The sequence below is a fragment of the Melospiza melodia genome, chromosome 2, assembly GCF_035770615.1.
Source record: "Melospiza melodia melodia isolate bMelMel2 chromosome 2, bMelMel2.pri, whole genome shotgun sequence".
Lineage (NCBI taxonomy): Eukaryota > Metazoa > Chordata > Aves > Passeriformes > Passerellidae > Melospiza > Melospiza melodia.
In genome coordinates, this window is record NC_086195.1 from 67170787 (window position 1) to 67188969 (window position 18183).

General features: G+C 39.0%; 1 protein-coding gene across 10 annotated transcripts in view; it reads right to left on the reverse strand.

The window, feature by feature from the left end:
* Positions 1 to 18183, reverse strand: part of TENM4 (teneurin transmembrane protein 4) — a 589980-nt gene that overhangs the window by 157904 nt on the left and 413893 nt on the right. For all 10 annotated transcript variants that reach the window (XM_063148730.1, XM_063148734.1, XM_063148732.1 and 7 more), the window contains 2 exons: positions 13363 to 13577; positions 7667 to 7877 (listed from right to left, as the gene is read on the reverse strand). In XM_063148730.1, the coding sequence (XP_063004800.1) occupies positions 7667 to 7877; positions 13363 to 13577 (426 nt within the window). The remainder of the gene's footprint in view (positions 1 to 7666; positions 7878 to 13362; positions 13578 to 18183) is intronic.

An 18183-nucleotide genomic window follows, 5' to 3' on the forward strand; every position in this document is an offset into this window, starting at 1 on the left:
CTCCTGAAGTGCTGATGTTGTTGGCTTCTGTTTTTTTGTGGTCTTGAATGCAAGTATGTACATGTGAATACAGCCTTTGGAAAAGTGAGGCTTTGAAGTGTCTGTTGTTCAAGCACAGAAAGAGTTTTCTTTTTATTTGCCAAAGCGGACAAGTAACTCCCACAATCTTATTTCTGTGCTTTAGCAGGGAGCATTCATGGAAAGAAAAGCATGCACAAAGCTGCTCTAGCAGCTCGGTAATACGACACAGGAATAAAACAAGCTGTGCTTACATTAGCCCGCAGTCTGGGCCGTGTGGAAAGAGCTATATACAAAAGTGTAAAAACGAAAACCATATGCACCGTTTTACACATTTCTCCAGAACCCCTCAGACAGCACTTACATGCCATGTTATTAAGGCAGAATTATGCTCTTCTGAAAAAAAGTGAACAGAAAAACACAGGGACTGAAATAACAGAAAGAAAGAAATAAGAGAAAGAAATAAGAGAAAGGAATAAAAGAAAGAAAGAAAGAAAGAAAGAAAGAAAGAAAGAAAGAAAGAAAGAAAGAAAGAAAGAAAGAAAGAAAGAAAGAAAGAAAGAAAGAAAGAAAGAAAGAAAGAAAGAAAGAAAGAAAGAAAGAAAGAAAGAAAGAAAGAAAGAAAGAAAGAAAGAAAGAAAGAAAGAAAGGAGGCATATACTTCAGCAATAAATAAACCTTTTCTTGACCCTAAAACTAAAGTAATTCCCCCAATCAATAAACCTTTTGTACAAGCTCTGACAGATCAAGAGAACTTGCCTGCCTGAAAGCAGCACATGGACATGCAAGTTCAATGCTACCAGTCCATGTAAGTACAGATGTAGGCAAAGCTTTTCAAAATGACAAATCTACCTTCATTTTTCTACCACTTTAAAGCATGATTAAAACCAGACAAAATCTGGAACATTAAAGACACTCAGACATCTTAACTTCTGCTGAGATGAATACTTACTGGCATCCATCGTGGCCTAATTTCTTTTATACAACAATATAAATGAAAGTACCTGTCCATTTTTCTATTTTCTCCACTCAAGTTATCACTTGTAAGACCTATTGAAAGAGGTGTGTACATATAGAAATCAAAATAAAAAGTTAAAGAAAAAGTTCAAATATAACATTAAATACGTTACCGCATCTCTGCTTTAAAACTAAGCTAACTTTACACATTTTAATTTTCTACTGCTTCCTTTTATTCACCGATCATCAGTGAAGAGATACACTCTACACAGAGAGGCCATGGAAGTTTTCACAGCCAAGCATTTGACCTTTAAAGGCTTCTTATTATTTAATTATCTTTGAGACATGTCCTAATTTCCTCTTTATTAGAGATGCCTTACATCTTCAATAGCAAAATCCTGAAATAATAATTTTGCCTGCCATTATGGCTTGGGAAGAAGGGTTATTATGCAAGAATTGTTTCAGACACTTGCAGAGAGAAAAAAGGTCATTACAAGTAACATCTAGATTTGAAACAATTGGTCTGACTTCCTGTTCCTTGGAAGTGCTGTTGATCTTAGCAGCAGCAGGTAGAAAGCTGCAGTTAACATTTAGGGAGCAGTGTACCATAGGATCACGTACAAACATTACTGACTGAAGCTGAAAGGGATTTAAGAACCAGGAGGAATGTTTGATCTGGTAGGAGTTGTCTGAAAAGGCAGACACAGAGATAAACTCCAACACTGGAACATGCTCACCCTCTTGGCTCACTTCACTGGGAAATAAGGCTGTTCATCAGTTTTTAGGAAAAACATGAAAAGATTAAGGGTGCACTGATAAAGCTGTTGTTGACTTTCAGCTGCTAAAGTTTTAAGGGCTGTGTCACTATCCAAAATCATCATCACTGTTTTACTGAGAATAGCAAACAAATTCTGGATATAAGGAGTGCAAGCTAATGTGGAAAGTTTCACTTCTGCACAGCCCTCTTTCTAGTTCCAAATCCAGGCTCAGCCCATGCTTGTTTTTTATTAAGCCCTATAAAGAGAACAGACTAGATTTGCACATGGGCTGGATGAAAGTGAAATTTCACCAGGCACACCATAACACCTGCTTGGAGTGGAGAATTCCTGCAGCTCACAAAGCTCAGGCAGAGGGAGTTCACCCCACACTTCAGTCCCGCCCTGTGATACTGAACCTATCCGACTGGGCTGGATTTGGCTCCTGTCTTCTTGCCAATCTTCTGTATGGATAAGTTCAATTCTCACAGAGGACCCCCCACACTCTGTGGCCAGCTAGATGTTTAAAGGAAGACACTTTGCAGTGCTGCAGCATAACCCGAACCTGCTCTGAGGATAAGCATTTTCAGTCAAGCAGACCTGTCAACAAAATGTCATTCATGAGATCAAATACACAAGGAAAGAAAAAACTTACCACAGCCCGGCAGGGACTCAAAAATGCATTTTTTTGCTTTCTACATGAATTGAGTGACTGTATCTTTTCTAAAGACTACCTGAAACCTATGAGCTTGGCCACACTCAGAGAAGCTAGGTAAGAGCAGAAAGAAGGAAACAAAATATCAAAAAAAAGGTTGGCAGCAGCAAGAGAGTAATCAAAAAAAGCATCATCCATCTGAGAGAGCATCAGACATCTGCTTGTAGGGGGGCATACAGAGCCAAAGTCGAAACAGCTATTTACAAAGCCTGCAAAGTTCTGCTATTTTTTGTAGCACAGAGATCAATAACATCAAAAATTAGGTGATTTTCCTTCCTGGCACAGTTCTCATATTGCTGTATTTTTTTTTCTACGCAGAGCAAAAAAAGAGCTGTGAGTGTGGGCAGGAATGGGTTACTAACTAATTATCTGCAGAGGGTTACCACAAGGTGGAAGTGCTCCATGTCCCTCTCTGAAACAGAAGGGCTAAGATGACCATACTCCTGCAATAGGTGAGAACTGAGCTCTTCCACGGAGCAGCTGGAGTCTCATTAGCAGTTAAGGAGTTCTGATTCAGCAAAGTACTTGCTGAACTTTCAGCCTCTTTAGCCTAAGGAGAAGTTCAGAAAAGGGTAGCTGGGACATTAAAACCACCTCTCCTCCTTCAGAGTCCTGAAGATCTAATAGTACATGGGGGACTTTTAAGTCGAGTAACTGTGGCATTAAGAAGCTAAAAGCACTGTGCAAGCCAGAACAGATCACATCCCATGTTACTCTGCACAGTATCCTGACTCCTCAATATTTACATGAAACCAATTAAGACTTTTCCAGACATTAGCAAAGCAAGTGTAAATAACACAAATGGCTTTGAGACTTTAAGTAGATCACACTTCTGTATCCCTCTCTGAAGTGGAAATTGCTAGAGTTTAAGTTAACTTAAACATAAGCAGCAAAAGCAATGGAAGCAAATCCAAGCCACTCAGATACTTGCTTTTCCCTTTGCTAAGAATAAGCTAAACACAAAGGCACTTTCACACAGGGCTAAGGAAGCCATTCTTGTCACCTCTCACACAAGGAGGGTTCCCAGTCCCATGCTTGTTTCTGTGCCCTGCAATTTCTCCTTTGAGCTCAGTCCTATTATGAAGTGTTCCTCTGCTCACACTCTCCATTCCTGAGTGTGAAGTGCTGTCCTAGGGACTGCATGGGGTAGGTTACATTCTGGGCTGTTGCAGGAAGGGCTTGTGCCTTTTGGTGTCTATTACCAGGTGCTGGATGTGCTGGCAGCCCCTTATAAATCACACTGGAGCTCATCTTGCACTTCAGTGGAGGAAACTACTTACAGCAGGGTTTTTTTACAGATGGCAGAGGGAGCAGAAAGAATGGTCCTTTTCTTAACTTGAGCATTGTCTCATGTAGAAGATAGGAATGAGATAAAACCTTGCATCCTACCTCGGGTGTTCTACATGTGTTTCTTGTCGCTTGCTGGGTGACAAGCTGGTAAACAGCAATGCTCTCCTCTCACAGACAATTGATTTTGCTTTTCCTTTTGATTTCTCAATGGCCCTGCACAGTTGAGACTGCCTGAGCTCAGCAGTAACAGCTGCTGGAAGACACTTTGACTCCACAGATGCTCTTTTCAGGTTCTCAGATGTTTCTTGCTTCTACTGAGCAGACTTTTGGCCAAAATCTGTCACAGATGTGCTGATTCCAGCTGATTCCTCAGCCTACTGTTTTGCTTCACTAGACAAATTGCTCTAAATAAATTACTACTATCAGGCAGATCGTGGCAGATTGTGAAGCCACAAGGTGCTTCTCAAAGAAATGTTTCTATTAGGAATTTCAGAAAGTGCCAACAATGTAATTTACAAAAAGGTTAATTTATTATTGAAAGACCTTGACCGTCCATTCCTTTATAATGTGATGAATTGTAATTTGGAAGAATGGGATATAAAAACGCTGTTAAAGGCAGAAAACTTTTCCAGGATACTTTTCCCTCCACCTGGATTTCCTCTATTATTCAGAAGTATAAGCTCTGACAGGCATTACAAGGCTGTATTCTCCCCAGGTTTACATTCAGTGCATGTAGCAGGCACACATTTTGAAAACACCTAGCCCTTCAGTGAGGATGATTCCACACCCATTTAGAAAACAGGCCAAGTTGCCATCTCCCGCCCTCAAAATCTATGCTAACGTTCCTGAGTGGATTTAGTTATAGCTTTATCACATTCCAAAGCTGTATAATGGACAGCCTCACAATTTATGAAATTAACTGTGCGTTATCAAACTGGGAATACAGATGCCTTTTTCCATTTTTCTCCAGTTTTCACTAGAATAATGGAAGCCAAATCATTCCAGGCAAGCACTGCACAGTAATTGCAGTTGATACTGTCATACAGAGCCCGCAATGATTTGCTGGCTCTGAACTGCTCGGTCTGTTGAAACATAGCAGATAAGACTTGGAAAATCAGCAGTCTTTCCATCCAACATGTTTATTGCTGAAGTAAAAGCTATTGCCATTTATTTTGGTGAGTCCTCACTCGCAGGGGATGTTTGCCTGAAGCAATGACTGCACAGTTTGACTTTATGAACTTATCATTACGATCACCATTATCAATTTTGTGCTTTCTACTACTATCTGTGATTATTAATTAATGCTTCATTCATTTTCCCAGCAGTTCTATCATCCTCACAGCATCTCCAGAGAAATGTCACTCTCCTCAGTTTTACACAGTGAGCAGCTGAAGCATGAGCCTAGGCTGGGGAGGAATTAACACATCAATCAGAATTCAGGAGTTCTAGGCTGCTGGTCTGCTTCTCAGATCATTGGATCCTACTTCTTCCTGCATCGCAGCTATACTTTTCAAACTTGCTCTTACTGTAAACCCTATGTTAGTGGAATAATAAAGGGAGATATTTTAGGTGGTCTTGCCACAGGAATCAAATGAAATGGCGGCTTGCCTCTGACAGTCAACACAACTCCTTTGAAGGTTCCTTACCCTGCACAGACAGATCTAAGGCTCCTATCATGTGTGACTTATTTGTTTTGTGTTGCAACTTTACACACTGGTTCATAAGCACTGTCAGGTTGCCTTATTCTCTTTACTTGGGCAGTGAAAAAAAATAGTAACACTACAGTACTACAGTATTTATGTACTTACAATCTAGCAGACATGTCTTGCCAGACTTCATGAATACACTAGAAAGGCTCTGAAGCATTAGAGTTACACAAAACACCTGACTGCTTATTTATTTTCTTTTCAAACAACCTGTTGAAAACTAGATGGAGGAGAAAGGTACCACCTTGTTAAGGCTATTACAGTGATTTTTATGGTACTGATACAAATGTTGCACTTTTCTGGACAGATTCTAGCCAATAAGCCACATTTTCCTACCTAAAATTTTTACTTAAGTCTGTTTCAAAATTCGTTGCTTGTACTTAAACAGGTTCTTTACACTACAGCTTTGTGTTGATGTACAGCTGCCAGTGGATAAAGTGATTCCCACCTGTGTAGCAAAAGAAAACTTCCTTGTTTCTGAATCACAAAAACCCTGAATGATTCAAGGTCAGCAGGGGATATATCGAATATATCATGGGCTCCATACCATGGACTGCTCTGTTTATCATGCAGTCATGGAGGTACAGCAGAGCAAAACCAAAAAAATAAGATTGCCTTGAAGACAATCTGACATGCTTCTCACCCTCACCATTCCCTTGATGCTCAAAGGCAAATTAAGAATGCTTCTTTTATTTTTTTTTTTATCTCCTTGTTTTTCCCTATATTAGTGCAATGAGGCCAAGAGAAAAGTCTGGCTAGAACACTTAAGCATCACTTTGAAAACAAGAACAATAGTGACAGTGCTTTAAATGTGTTTTCTGCTCTAAGAGCCTTACTGATTTCTTTCCTGTGATGGGAAATTTTGAACTCAACACATTCTTCAACAGGGAGAAAAAGCCTTCAGAAGAATGCCTTAGGCTTCTGTAGTTGTTGTAAGTAAAAAATCAAATTACTAAAGTAAACTAAATGGAAGTAAATCTGCATTCTATAAAGTAAGACTTCAATTTCCTAAGCTAACATACTTCTAGAAGTAACTACCGCTAGTGTTGCTCAGCTGCAAACAAGACAGAACATCACATTCCCAGGTTTTAAATTTAAAACACAGTATTACAGCAGTTTCCATTTCTGCATTAGATAAACTTTAGTGCTAAAATGGAATATTGGGATGTTAATGACTTTGCTTTAGTAAGACCTAAACTTTTTAATTAACCTGCCAAGACAAATTACAGCCCCTAGCTCTTAGGTAACTATTGCAGACAGCTGAGACTCAACACCAATGCCTCTGTTGGGAGAGGGATTAATGGCAGCTTTGGAATGAGTCTGCTTTTTTCTGCAAAGAAAAAAAGTCCATTAAACACTGCGGTCAGAAGAAAGCTGAGTGCTAGTTTTATGGACTAATCTTTAAATTACAACCAAATGAATTTTGGTATATGAACAGTTTAAGCAGGTCAAACAAATTTAAAATTAAATATTACTGAATCGGAAACAGATTTAGATATTTACAGGGTGGAAGAAGAATACTCAGTGTGCTGTCAGGCACCCACTGGCAGCATCTTTTCCTTCTTGGACAGCAGCAAATCCATACCTGTGAGCTGAATTGACAGAGCATTTGATTGCCAGAGAAATCAGAATTTAGTTAATTTGTTCTTCTTAAGCAATCTCAGCTTCCTTCTGTTAGCAAGGAGAAACAGGGATTCCTGTTTCTGTGGTTGCTACTACCAAGGCTTACAGTGCCCTTTTTTGGAGTTTTAACCCCAGTACTCTGCCTGCACTCCAGCTTGAGTGATTTTGATGGTGTTCAATGGCAGAACTGTCTGTCACACAGAATTGGGGAATGGTGCTACTCTCTGTTCTTCAATCACTCCTACACCTCTGCTAGAGAAAGAGAAAACACCTTATCAAACAAACAAAAAATCAAGCAAAACCAACAAAAGCCAACTAAATAAAAGGAAAATCAAAGTAAGAAAATAAAGCACAGATTTTCCAGCTTGTAATCCATGTTTGGCACTGTGCAGAATCTCGTTATGATTATAGTTACTTAAAAGACCTACAAAATACTTACTCAACATTTAGGGTCTAACAGTGTTCAGCATATTGCTACATACAATCCCCTCCAAGCATTTACTCCAAAACCACACAAAGCCATCATGCAATCCGAGTACGTGTGTTAATACCTGGCCCCAAGGCGTACTTAGGAGTTTAGGAATAATAGAGGAAATCCTTACCAATAGCAGTAGTAAGGAAAGAAACCACTTCCGATTCCTTGCCATCATTGTAGAAGGCTAAATGCCATATTCCTGAATCTAAATACTGGATAAATCCTGTCTCGTGGCTGGCCAAGGGCACAAAAGCTCTGTGCTGCCGCTGAGGTCCTTCCAAGCTTCTCGCCTCCTGGGTCAGCAGACGTCTTCCATCAAGGAGCTCGACAAAGTCAAACTGAAACAAGAGGGAGTGATGTTTGTGTGTTTATCAGGTATCCTCAAGCTTAATCTCTCATTCTGGGTCTGGAGAAGCATCATAAACAGGATTTGCTCTGGTAACTCAAGTACTTTCCTGGACTACCCGCAAGTAACCATTTTGGAAATAGCTAGTATTTGAACATATTTTCCTGTAATTATATAAATCTTGAAATCATCTTTGTTTAGAAGGTGACTTGCAGCATATTAGCCTTACTGAGATGTTCTCATTCTGTAGAAATATAGGCAGGAAATCATGAGATCATGCCTCAACTGCACTGTAATTATGACACTAAGCAGCTTATTTGTTATCTTTTTTATGTCTTGGCTAATATGGAAAATAAGACAGAAAAATATATCTAGCCCAATTGGGTTGTTTGCCAGAGTTGCTAGGGGTCACCAAGGGAAAAATAAAAAATATTTTAAAGTGAACTCTGGTAGAGGTTTTGCAGAAGTATTTTGCTTAGCCAACAAGGATTTTATCTTAAAACAAAAAAGTGGAAAAAAGTGGTTAAAGGAAAGGTGGTTAAAAGATCATAAAAAATTGAAGATGGAAAAGAGATAATATAGAAAAGTCTCATTTAAGGAATGGCTCTAGGTATTTTCTTCAAAAGGATACATTTACTTTTTGCAAAGGTAACTTTAACTGAACAACTGCTTTGTGTTAATACTAGTATTGCAACTCCCTTTAGTCCCCTATTTAAATATCCTTCCACTGATTTTCCACAATAATTGTATTTTGTCTGGTATTATACTAATGGGATGAGGCAGATATAAGCCTAGCAGACATCACAAATGTTAAATGAACCTTATCTAATCTGACTTGTATCATGTGTTTAGATGACCAGGACACCTTGCAAGCAGAATCCAATAGTTGAGGCACTATTTAGCTTTTCTATTCCCTGACTTCACTTGGTTTTACCTCTCTCATTGAGCTGATCAGGTAAGTTTGTGAGGTTTTTTTGGAAGGAAGAAGAAAAACAGGCAGAAAGAAACAACACCACCTATTTCTGAATCCATAAATGTTGCTGCACTGAATGGCTGCTGAGTGTTAGTTGACTGTGCCATCAATATTTAGGCTGCTTATCCCCTTTCACTTTACTGTAGCAAAATTTGGGTGCTTGTTATTAAGTTGTCTGGTACGGTCTTCAAAGTCAACCAAGATAAGGACTTGATGACATGTTCTTTCCTATGTAGGAAATGTTAAAAAAAAAGTTAGGCTACTAAGTTAAAAAAAGAAGTGTTTATTTCCAAGAACATTTTGAGCAATAAGCTATGTATGACATAGCTCGCATAAAAAATGACAAAATTCATCCCTAGATTATTTTAATTATGTATTTTTTATCATTTATTTAGAGGAAATTATTTTTGATCCTTGCTTTAACTTCTATTTTCTTTCGGCTGTATTTCAGTATACAGATCACAAATTTGGTGCTGAAATGTCTTTTTGAGAATGTAAAAGCTGCCATACTGCAAAGGTCATTCCTTTTGGGGGTCTATACAAGTTAGCTTTGCTAGAGACAGAGTTTCAGTTTAGGAAAAATATGACACACATATATATATGTAAGTTATAAAAATATACAATCTAAAATCTAACAATACAAGCAAGTACAAATTCTAAACAATCGCAATTAAAAATGCACATTTCTGTTTCAACTGTGCCCTGGGGGACATCAGGCACAGCACTGCCAGCTGGGCAAGGGAGGGGATTGTCCCACTCTGCTCTGCACTGGGGCAACCCCACCTTGAGTCCTGGGGTCTGTTTTTGGTGCCACAATATAAGAAAAGCATTGAGCTCTTAGACAGTATCCAAAGGAGGGCCATGAGGATGGTGAAGCTCTGGAGGGGAAGCTGCATGAGGAGTGGCTGAGGTCATTGGTCTGTTCAGCCTGCAGAACAGGAGACTGAGGGCAAACCTCATCCCAGTTTGCAACTGCCTCACTGAGGGCAAGTGCAGGGGCAGACACTGATCTCTTACTTGTCTGTGGTGACCAGGGACAGGAATTGAGGAAGCTGCCTGAAGCTGAGCCAGGAGAGATTAAGGCTGGATATCAGGAGAAGTTTTTTCACTCATAGTGTGGCTGAACACTGAACAGGCTCCTCAGGGAAGTTGTCACAGAAGTGTTTGGACAATGCTCTCAGGCACATCTTGGGGTCTCCTGTGCAAGGCCAGGAGTTGGACTCAATGATCCCCATAGGTCACTTCCTACTCAGCATATTCTATGATTCTATGAAAACGGAAGGATCTAAGAGGATACTGGCAAGTGGCTGGTTTGAAAGACACTTTGGGATCCAGGTCTCTGTAGCCACTCTGAGCATAAACTCCTGCCTAGGCTGATGCCTCCTCAGGTCTCAGTGTGACCATGTCTGACACAGCTGAGCAGGACAGTGACAGAGGACATCATTGTGGTGTCTGGGTGCTGGGAATGTCTCAACAGAGCTTGAGTTTGAGTAAGGAACAAGTGAACTGGAGAATGTAAAACCAGTAAGAGAAAACCAAAAGTATTTTCACATTCATTTTGGAGCAGGATGGAACAGCTTGACTCGACTTTTAAAATAGAATTCAAGAAACCATAGGTAAAGTTCACTTCACCGAGTGCTGCCATCTCCATGGCAGCTTGAATTAGTTTTCTAGAATCACTGGATTGCAAGCAAAGAGACACTTCTAGGATGCAACCTGCCTCATTGTAAAGCAGACATCTAAGAAATATCCTGTGGATTGTGCTTACAAGCATCCACTTCCTGCTATATATTAGATGTAGTGAGATGAAAACAATTTCAAGGCACTCAGGTACAGTGAGCTGCTGCTGTTCTACTTCAGTCTGGGTTATACTTGGGGCTTTCTGCCAAAAACAAAAGGTTTTTTTAATAAATATTAGCAAGATGCTCCTGCATATGTTGATGAATTTCGCCAAGCTACTAGTTACTAGTTGTAAATACTAACTGACCCACAAATGGATTGGGCTTTATTGCATTTTAATACATTCAAAGATTTTTAATAGGCAATTAGTTACTGCTAGAAAGGAAATAATTGATAAAGTACCATATTAATCAATTCAAACTGTACAAATGGAAAAAACCCCTCCGCAAGCAGTGATGACCTATCCCTAAAATTCATGATTTATTAAAATGAGTTCTAAAAAATATTTAATCTAGGAAGATTAAATCTAATAGACCATAACAAAATTGTGTAACTTATTATGATTTGTTGAGAAGAATGAGAAGAAATGCCTTTTGTCAATAGTAAACTATTATGGGCTTCTGCATGATCTATTTCTAAGACTATAGAAATTTGGAACTTACATTTTCTTCCTACTTATTAGTGACCATAGTTGCTGGCAATCTAAAATAGAAAACAATCACCACAGCCAGAGAATGTTTCCCAAAGAGAATTTGGAATAGTTTGTTATTTAAGCATGGATAGCCATGACTTTGAGCCTTGCATTGGGTTTGCATGGCCAGGTTTTGGTAGCAGGGGAGGCTGCAGGGGTGGCTGCTTTGAGAAGTTGCTGGAAGCTCTCCCTGTGTCTGACAGAGCCAATGCCAGCCAGCTCCAAGACAGACCTGCTACTGGCCAAGGCTGAGCCCCTCAGTGATGTTAGCAATTGTCACCTCCTTGATAACATATTTAAGAAGGCAAAAAAATTATTGCACAGAAGTAACTGCAGCTAAAGAAGAGGGGAGTGAGACCAATTATACAGACACAAGGTGAGTGCAGAAGGAGAAGCAGGAGGTGGCTCCAGGTGCTGGAGCTGAGATTCCCCAGCAGCCTGTGGCACAGACCATGCTGAGGCAGCTGTGCCCCTGCAGCCTGTGGAGCTCCAAAGGGGAGCAGAGATCCCCCTGCAAGCAACCTGGCGAGAAGACCCATGCAGAAGCAAGTGGATGCCTGAAGGAAGGCTGTGACCCCATCCCAAGCCTGTGCTGGAACAGGCTCCTGGCAGGACCTCTGGCCTCATGGACAATGGAGCCCACACTTGAGCACATCTGCTTGCAGGAATTATGATCTCATGGGAAATCAATGACTGCACTCTGTGGAAAAAGTGAGATTTATTTGTTAAACTTTAGGTTTTTTACTTAAACAATTGAACTTATCTGTGTAATAACTTCTGTTCCATAACAAAATTTAAGATAATAAAATAAAATGAATACAGAGTTCTGATCTAAAGTTAGTACTATGCAATCATGACTTGAGTTTTTTTTAAACTAACACAGGATTTTTAAATTATAAATGTTTGAATCTCCCTGTGAAAAGAGACTGATTAGAAAAGGGCAGTAACACCATTTCTGTGGCACTGGAATTATGATGTGTTGACCCTACTGATATATTTTAATTTTGCAGAAAAGTACATAGAGAAGCATAGACTTATGACATCTCTTTAACAGAAATAAGTGGGAGGTGTGTTAATATGTATAAAATACCACATTATCCACAGAGATCATAATAAACATATTTGTTTGTTCAAAACCAAAAAAAGGTGTCATATTTCTATAAATCTCTAGTATTTTCAGCTAATAGTAGAGAGCAAGGGCAAGACACACTACCATAAACCTGCTAATTCTTTGATAACCTGCTGATGCCAGTGGGAGTAAGACACTTTGCACTGCCAGTGTATTATGCCCTAATGTATTAATCAATCTGGGTAAAAGCAGCTTAGAAGCTGAAACAGAAAGGAGAGAAAAAAAAGTATAAATTCCTTACTTAGGGAGATGGTTCTTAAGACCTTTTCTCACAAAGTGATTTTTTGATATGTTTTTTTATCAAGGTGTATTAAAAAAAACATCTGCTTTCATTTTAGTCCTACAGAATAATAACTTGGATCGTGATTTCTGCCTAAGTTGGTGGCTTTCTGTAAAAAACTGGTTTTCTTTTCTTATACACTACTGGGCCCTGACAAACCTCAGTCTAAGCAGATAGTCAGCATACATCATGTGAAGGGTTGCTCAAGGCATTCTGACATGGAAGACAGAAGTGAATCTTGCTCACATAATGTTGACCAACTGGGGTCTTGCTGCCCTTACCATGAGACAGGAAAGGCAGTGACTGGAAGAGAGACAGACCTGATGTATATGAATCTGCTTAAGAGAAGATTCCTTTGGATGCAGTTTGAGTGTGGCTGCCTTTGTGCAAAGCACTGGATGGAGAAGGTGGTATCTTCTGCTGTTTGGAGCAACCAGCTGGTACCCTCAGTGGCCACCAGCCTCACAAAACTCTTCTCCTCTGGCAGCCTGCTGCCTCAGGAAACTTCCTGCTCTTCCCTTGCCTACAGCCTACCAGATTGTGTAAATTTTTTCAATTATATCTTGATTCACTTTCTCTGGATAAATGACCTTGGGCATCTTGCAAGCATGCAACAAACTCTTGAAAGAAATAGATGAAATAATGCATCATACAAACATCAATTTGAGACGACATAATTTAGTAAGTGAAACATAATTTAATTAAGGAAATAAGGTCCCATTACCTGTGTGTGTGATGGTGGGAGTCCTTTTCTGCCATAGATGCCAACAAGAGCAGCCTTTCCTAAAGACACATTGAATTTCAGATGCACTGGGTGGTCGATGAACACCTGAGATCTCCAAAAGATACCAGGAGGGATCTTCTGTGTGGCTCGTCTGCCTACATCAATTTCTCCGGAGTCTATAAAACTGTCGTCTGGAAAGAAACTACTGGGCTTTCCTGCCAAAACACAGGAACAAAATTCTTGAATTAGTCTTTAGATCCTGAAAGTAATCTAATCATACTGGTATCTCTGACACTGATCTTGAGAAATAGTCTATTAGTATCCTGAAGCCTTCAAAGTACTTTGCCTAGCCAATCCATACGATTATGGGAAAAAAAAACCCGTCAGGATTATTTCTGGCTTCAATAACTGTTTTGTTTGAAAACATGAGCATGGGAAGAGCAACCTGGAGAAAAATGGCCTTTTGTTTAAACTGTAACATCACAGAGTGTGTAATTACATTCCAAAGACAAGAATAAATCATCTGACATTATATCCTACATTTATAGAAGTTTAGGAATGGAGAAGTCATCATTAAATTAGTAAAGAGAAGTGTAGTGAGAATGAGATAGATGTACCACAGAGTGGAATGGTGGGGTGGGGAACAGCAGCATGAACGATGCCTAAGTGAGGAAAGGAAAATGTTTCTCCATTAAATTAATCCTTAACAGTGGTAACAGTATTTGAAATAGTAAAAAAAAGGCAAATAAAAAAAAGGACTGAGATACAAAAAGGAGACAATACCCTGCACTTGAGTAGTATCTTTTAAGAACCACTAGAGGTTTTAATTTGGTTTCAATATAATCTGTAAAATATGCTATTATTATCCATTTTCTTTCAGAAGACAAATGGAGGCATCTGTTTCTAAAACTACCAGGCTGGAGAGCCTGGGTATTCAAATGGGATCAGGACATGCCATAATGTCCAAGGGAGTCAGCAGGGAGCTTGGCACCCCTAAAAACATTCCTGAGGAATTCCAGGTTGGAAATTTATACAGTTATAGCTCCCAAAGCAGATGGCTGCGTCAAAAAATCTGGACCCAAAGGAAGACTAGAGAATGAGGGGCAGAATGAAAAATCAGGTGCCAGAATGTTCCCTTTTCAGCCTGTGCTATAACCAGTGGCCACAGCTTTAGGCACAGAACACAGGGATGATGAAGAAGGCAACTGCTTAGCAAACAGCCTTTATTAAGGATACTTCTAGTGGAAAAGCATGCAGTAGCATCACCTGAAAGACTCTGGCTTTAGCAAAGAGAGCAACATGTCACCAACAAGGACTAATTATTAATTTAGGAAATGCAAATAAATTTGTTTCTTATCTCCATGCCATTACAGCACACACTACTCTGCATTTCACAGAGCAAACAATTGTAACAAAATGAGAAGGGAACTTCTCACTACATACATTCTTTTGTACGAAAATCACGTTATGAATTTTTTTTTCCTTCCAGTACCTACATTTGAGGATGGGGGAAAAAAAATCCTTTCCCATCTATCATGAATTTATGTCAAATAGTCTCAGAATTTACTTGCCATATTGAAAATGGGACTGGTAGAACACTGCATTTTATTATTTCAAATGACATTTCCATTATGATTACATAATGTTAAATATAGTATTGCCTTAAATTTCTCCATATACCATCCCAACACAAACTCTCCAGAAACAGATGTAAATTCTTAGCTGTCTCTGAAAATCAATATAGAAAGTATATGTATATTAACTATTAAGGATGGAGAATTTTTCCTTGCAGAACTTTTGGCTCCAGTAACACTAAACCCTGATTTAAAGTCAGCAACTGCTTAAGGATACTGCTGGAGCAGGACAGGACTTGATGGCATGAGCTATCTTGAGGCAGAAGTTCTATGCATACCAGCACAAAAGGTTTATATATGCAAAGGCTGTATGTTCATACAAAAAAAGCTACTCTTAATTTTGTAAGATCTCCATTTATCTTTGCTCATCATTCTCAAATAAGTACAGGCAGGAAATCTGCTGACTTTTATCTTTTTTCAGTCCATGTACATAATAAAGGAGATAATAGGAAACAGCTTAGGTAAATGGGCATTCTTTCTGAATCCTTCTGGGCTAATAGAGTATAATTGTACAAGGAAAATAAATCAGCTATATTTTGAAGGGAATTACTTTATCAACTGGATTGATAGTATTTATTTCGCATACTAAAATTTTCTTTTCACACTCCCAGGATTATGAGAAACAGCTCCAACGTCTTCATGCAAAGTTTCTTACTGCACTATTGTAAGATGAAAAGATTGAGGATTCTATTAAAGAAGAGCTAAAGACATCACATGTTCTGGTTCAAATGAAGGATATATTTTTTCTGATTACCACTGACATGTTTTATAGATTCTTAGATATTCAGATGAAAACCTGAAGTATTTGATATACCCCATGATTGTTCATTAATAAAGATTGTACATCAGAGTGAATCAGGGAAGGTGAGAATTTAATATGACAGATGTTGCTATGCAAGATAGAGCCTGGAGAAAATGAGCACAGGGTGTATTCTGTAGAGATCAGCACTTGCTCATGCAAACGAAAATGCTTCTGTGATTACAAAAGACAGTCTCACAGAAATAATTTTTTGTACACACAATTACAAAGTTTATGTCTCCTCTTGGTGGACAGTTGTATGTCTGAAAAGCACATATCCTAAGAGCTGTTATGTCATGTTGCCAGAGGTTGAAGCTTGTCCTGATAGAGAAGTCAAATAGGAGAAGCTCTCTTCTGAATTCAGTCCCTGAAATCCCTCTCTGTTTCACCAGTTGCAGCCTACAAGAAGATCAGGCCCTGTGGACTGGATACTTCACGAAGAAAGTACAATAAAAAAGCCATTTCAGCTTCTAATCAGAAATTGGCTTTTAATCAGAATACCCGACTCCTTAAAATTAACTTCAGGTCTGAATTCTTAATTGGGCTGTCAATTACTTTGCTCTTTCTGCACATTACCTTGAACTTTTTAGTTACCGTAGCAACTCTTCCTTATTTCTTTATATCAAAATGAACTATTTCATTTCAGACCTTGCTGAATCTCTCTGTATTTCTCACAGGATGGTTCCATGACCCATCAAAACACTTAAAAACACACACAGCTCTGACTTCAACCACAGTCAATTACATGCTTAAATGTAAGCATGTGATTAAGGGCTTTGGTAAACGGGGTTGGGCTTAACAGAGGTAAATGCTGTTCTGGAGCATGGCCACAGATGAGAAAGGATGACTGTTACTGAGAGCTGCAAGACACTGGCAATGATTCATTCAGATCAGCACTAAGGATGCTCCTAACACATTCTAGCCTATTTCATTCTGATTCAGAAGACATTCAAATATATTTTAATTCTGTTTAAAATAGATTTCAATCACAGACATTCTGGTTTAGAACAGAAGCCCTGCAGCACTGCTAGCCCAGAATTAGTTACACAGTTACCTGATGGGGAGAGAGCTGCATTTGAAGGCTGGACAGTATTACTCCTGCACCAAAGATGTGCTGATGTGCTTTTTAGTCAGGACATGGTGTTTTCCTCTAAAGCCTACAGATTCCCTAAGATCTATACAAAGCACTAACTTGAGGGGTCTTCTCATGACACAACTATGCTACTTCCCAGATTTCTCTTTTAACAGAGCAGCAATCAAAACTTCTACTCATGTTACATATAAATGTGGCTATAATAAAATTAAGTGGAGGTCTTTCGCTTGGATGGCGGCTTTGAATACCTACATTTTACTTTGACTTTTAAAAGGAAATGGACAGATCAAAGCTAGATGATTCAAAAATGAACCATATGGCAAGTTAGAGGGGAAAAGAAAAGGATCTGTCGTGAAATATTTTTGAGTACAACAGCAGGGCTGTCTGCAGCTTGCTGTACTGTCTAGTAAGGTTTGCTGAGAATAACCTGGTTAGCTGATTTTTCCTTGTAGCAACTTGATGGCAGCCATCAGTTACCAGTAAATGCACTATTTTAAGGAACACACATAATTATGGCCTTGATTTGGACTAATAAAGACAGAAAAACTCTTATAGGAAAACACCGCTACAATTAATTTAAACATCTAAACACAGGCTGTCAGCCAAAGCCTAGGGAACAATATGGAAATGTTTGAGGTTAGTGAGTTGCAAGAACACTAGCATACATCTTATCTGTGCAAAAAACTTCTACCAAAAGAACTATCAAGAATAGTCTATTAGCTTACTAGTATCTCATAATTATATACAGAGAAGCTTAACGTGCAAACAAAAAAGCTTTCTGAAAGTTTGCATTTCTCATTTCTCCAGCTATGTCTGGTGAGGGATAAGACTTTGCAGAGCTTACAAGTACTTTTAGCAGTGGTGCCTCTAAAAAAAGAACACAGTGATGTAAAGCTGCTGAGTAAGGTGCTGCTGAATTGAGGACCCATAAGCTGCTTCTAATTTCTATCAACACCGTGATACTTTATGGAGACTAGGCTTTTTATCTGGCTACTTTTGCAAAGCTATGCTCAACTCTGGAATGCCAAAACTTACAGTGTAATAGGTCTTAGTAAGTATTTTGGTCCTCAAAACATTTGCTAAGTGGCAACAAATAGTCCAACTCAAACATTTTTGTAGTTCTGTAGAAAAAGCTTGATCCAGTGCTCCAGGAATCATTTAATTTTCAAGAGACAATGTTTTTCCATGAAAACAACCACTTGCGGCAGGGTTTTCATGCTGGCCTTCTGTAGTCTGTGAGAATGCCTTGAATGTGTGGAGAAGGTTTCACACAGTTTAATTGCATTAGTGGACAT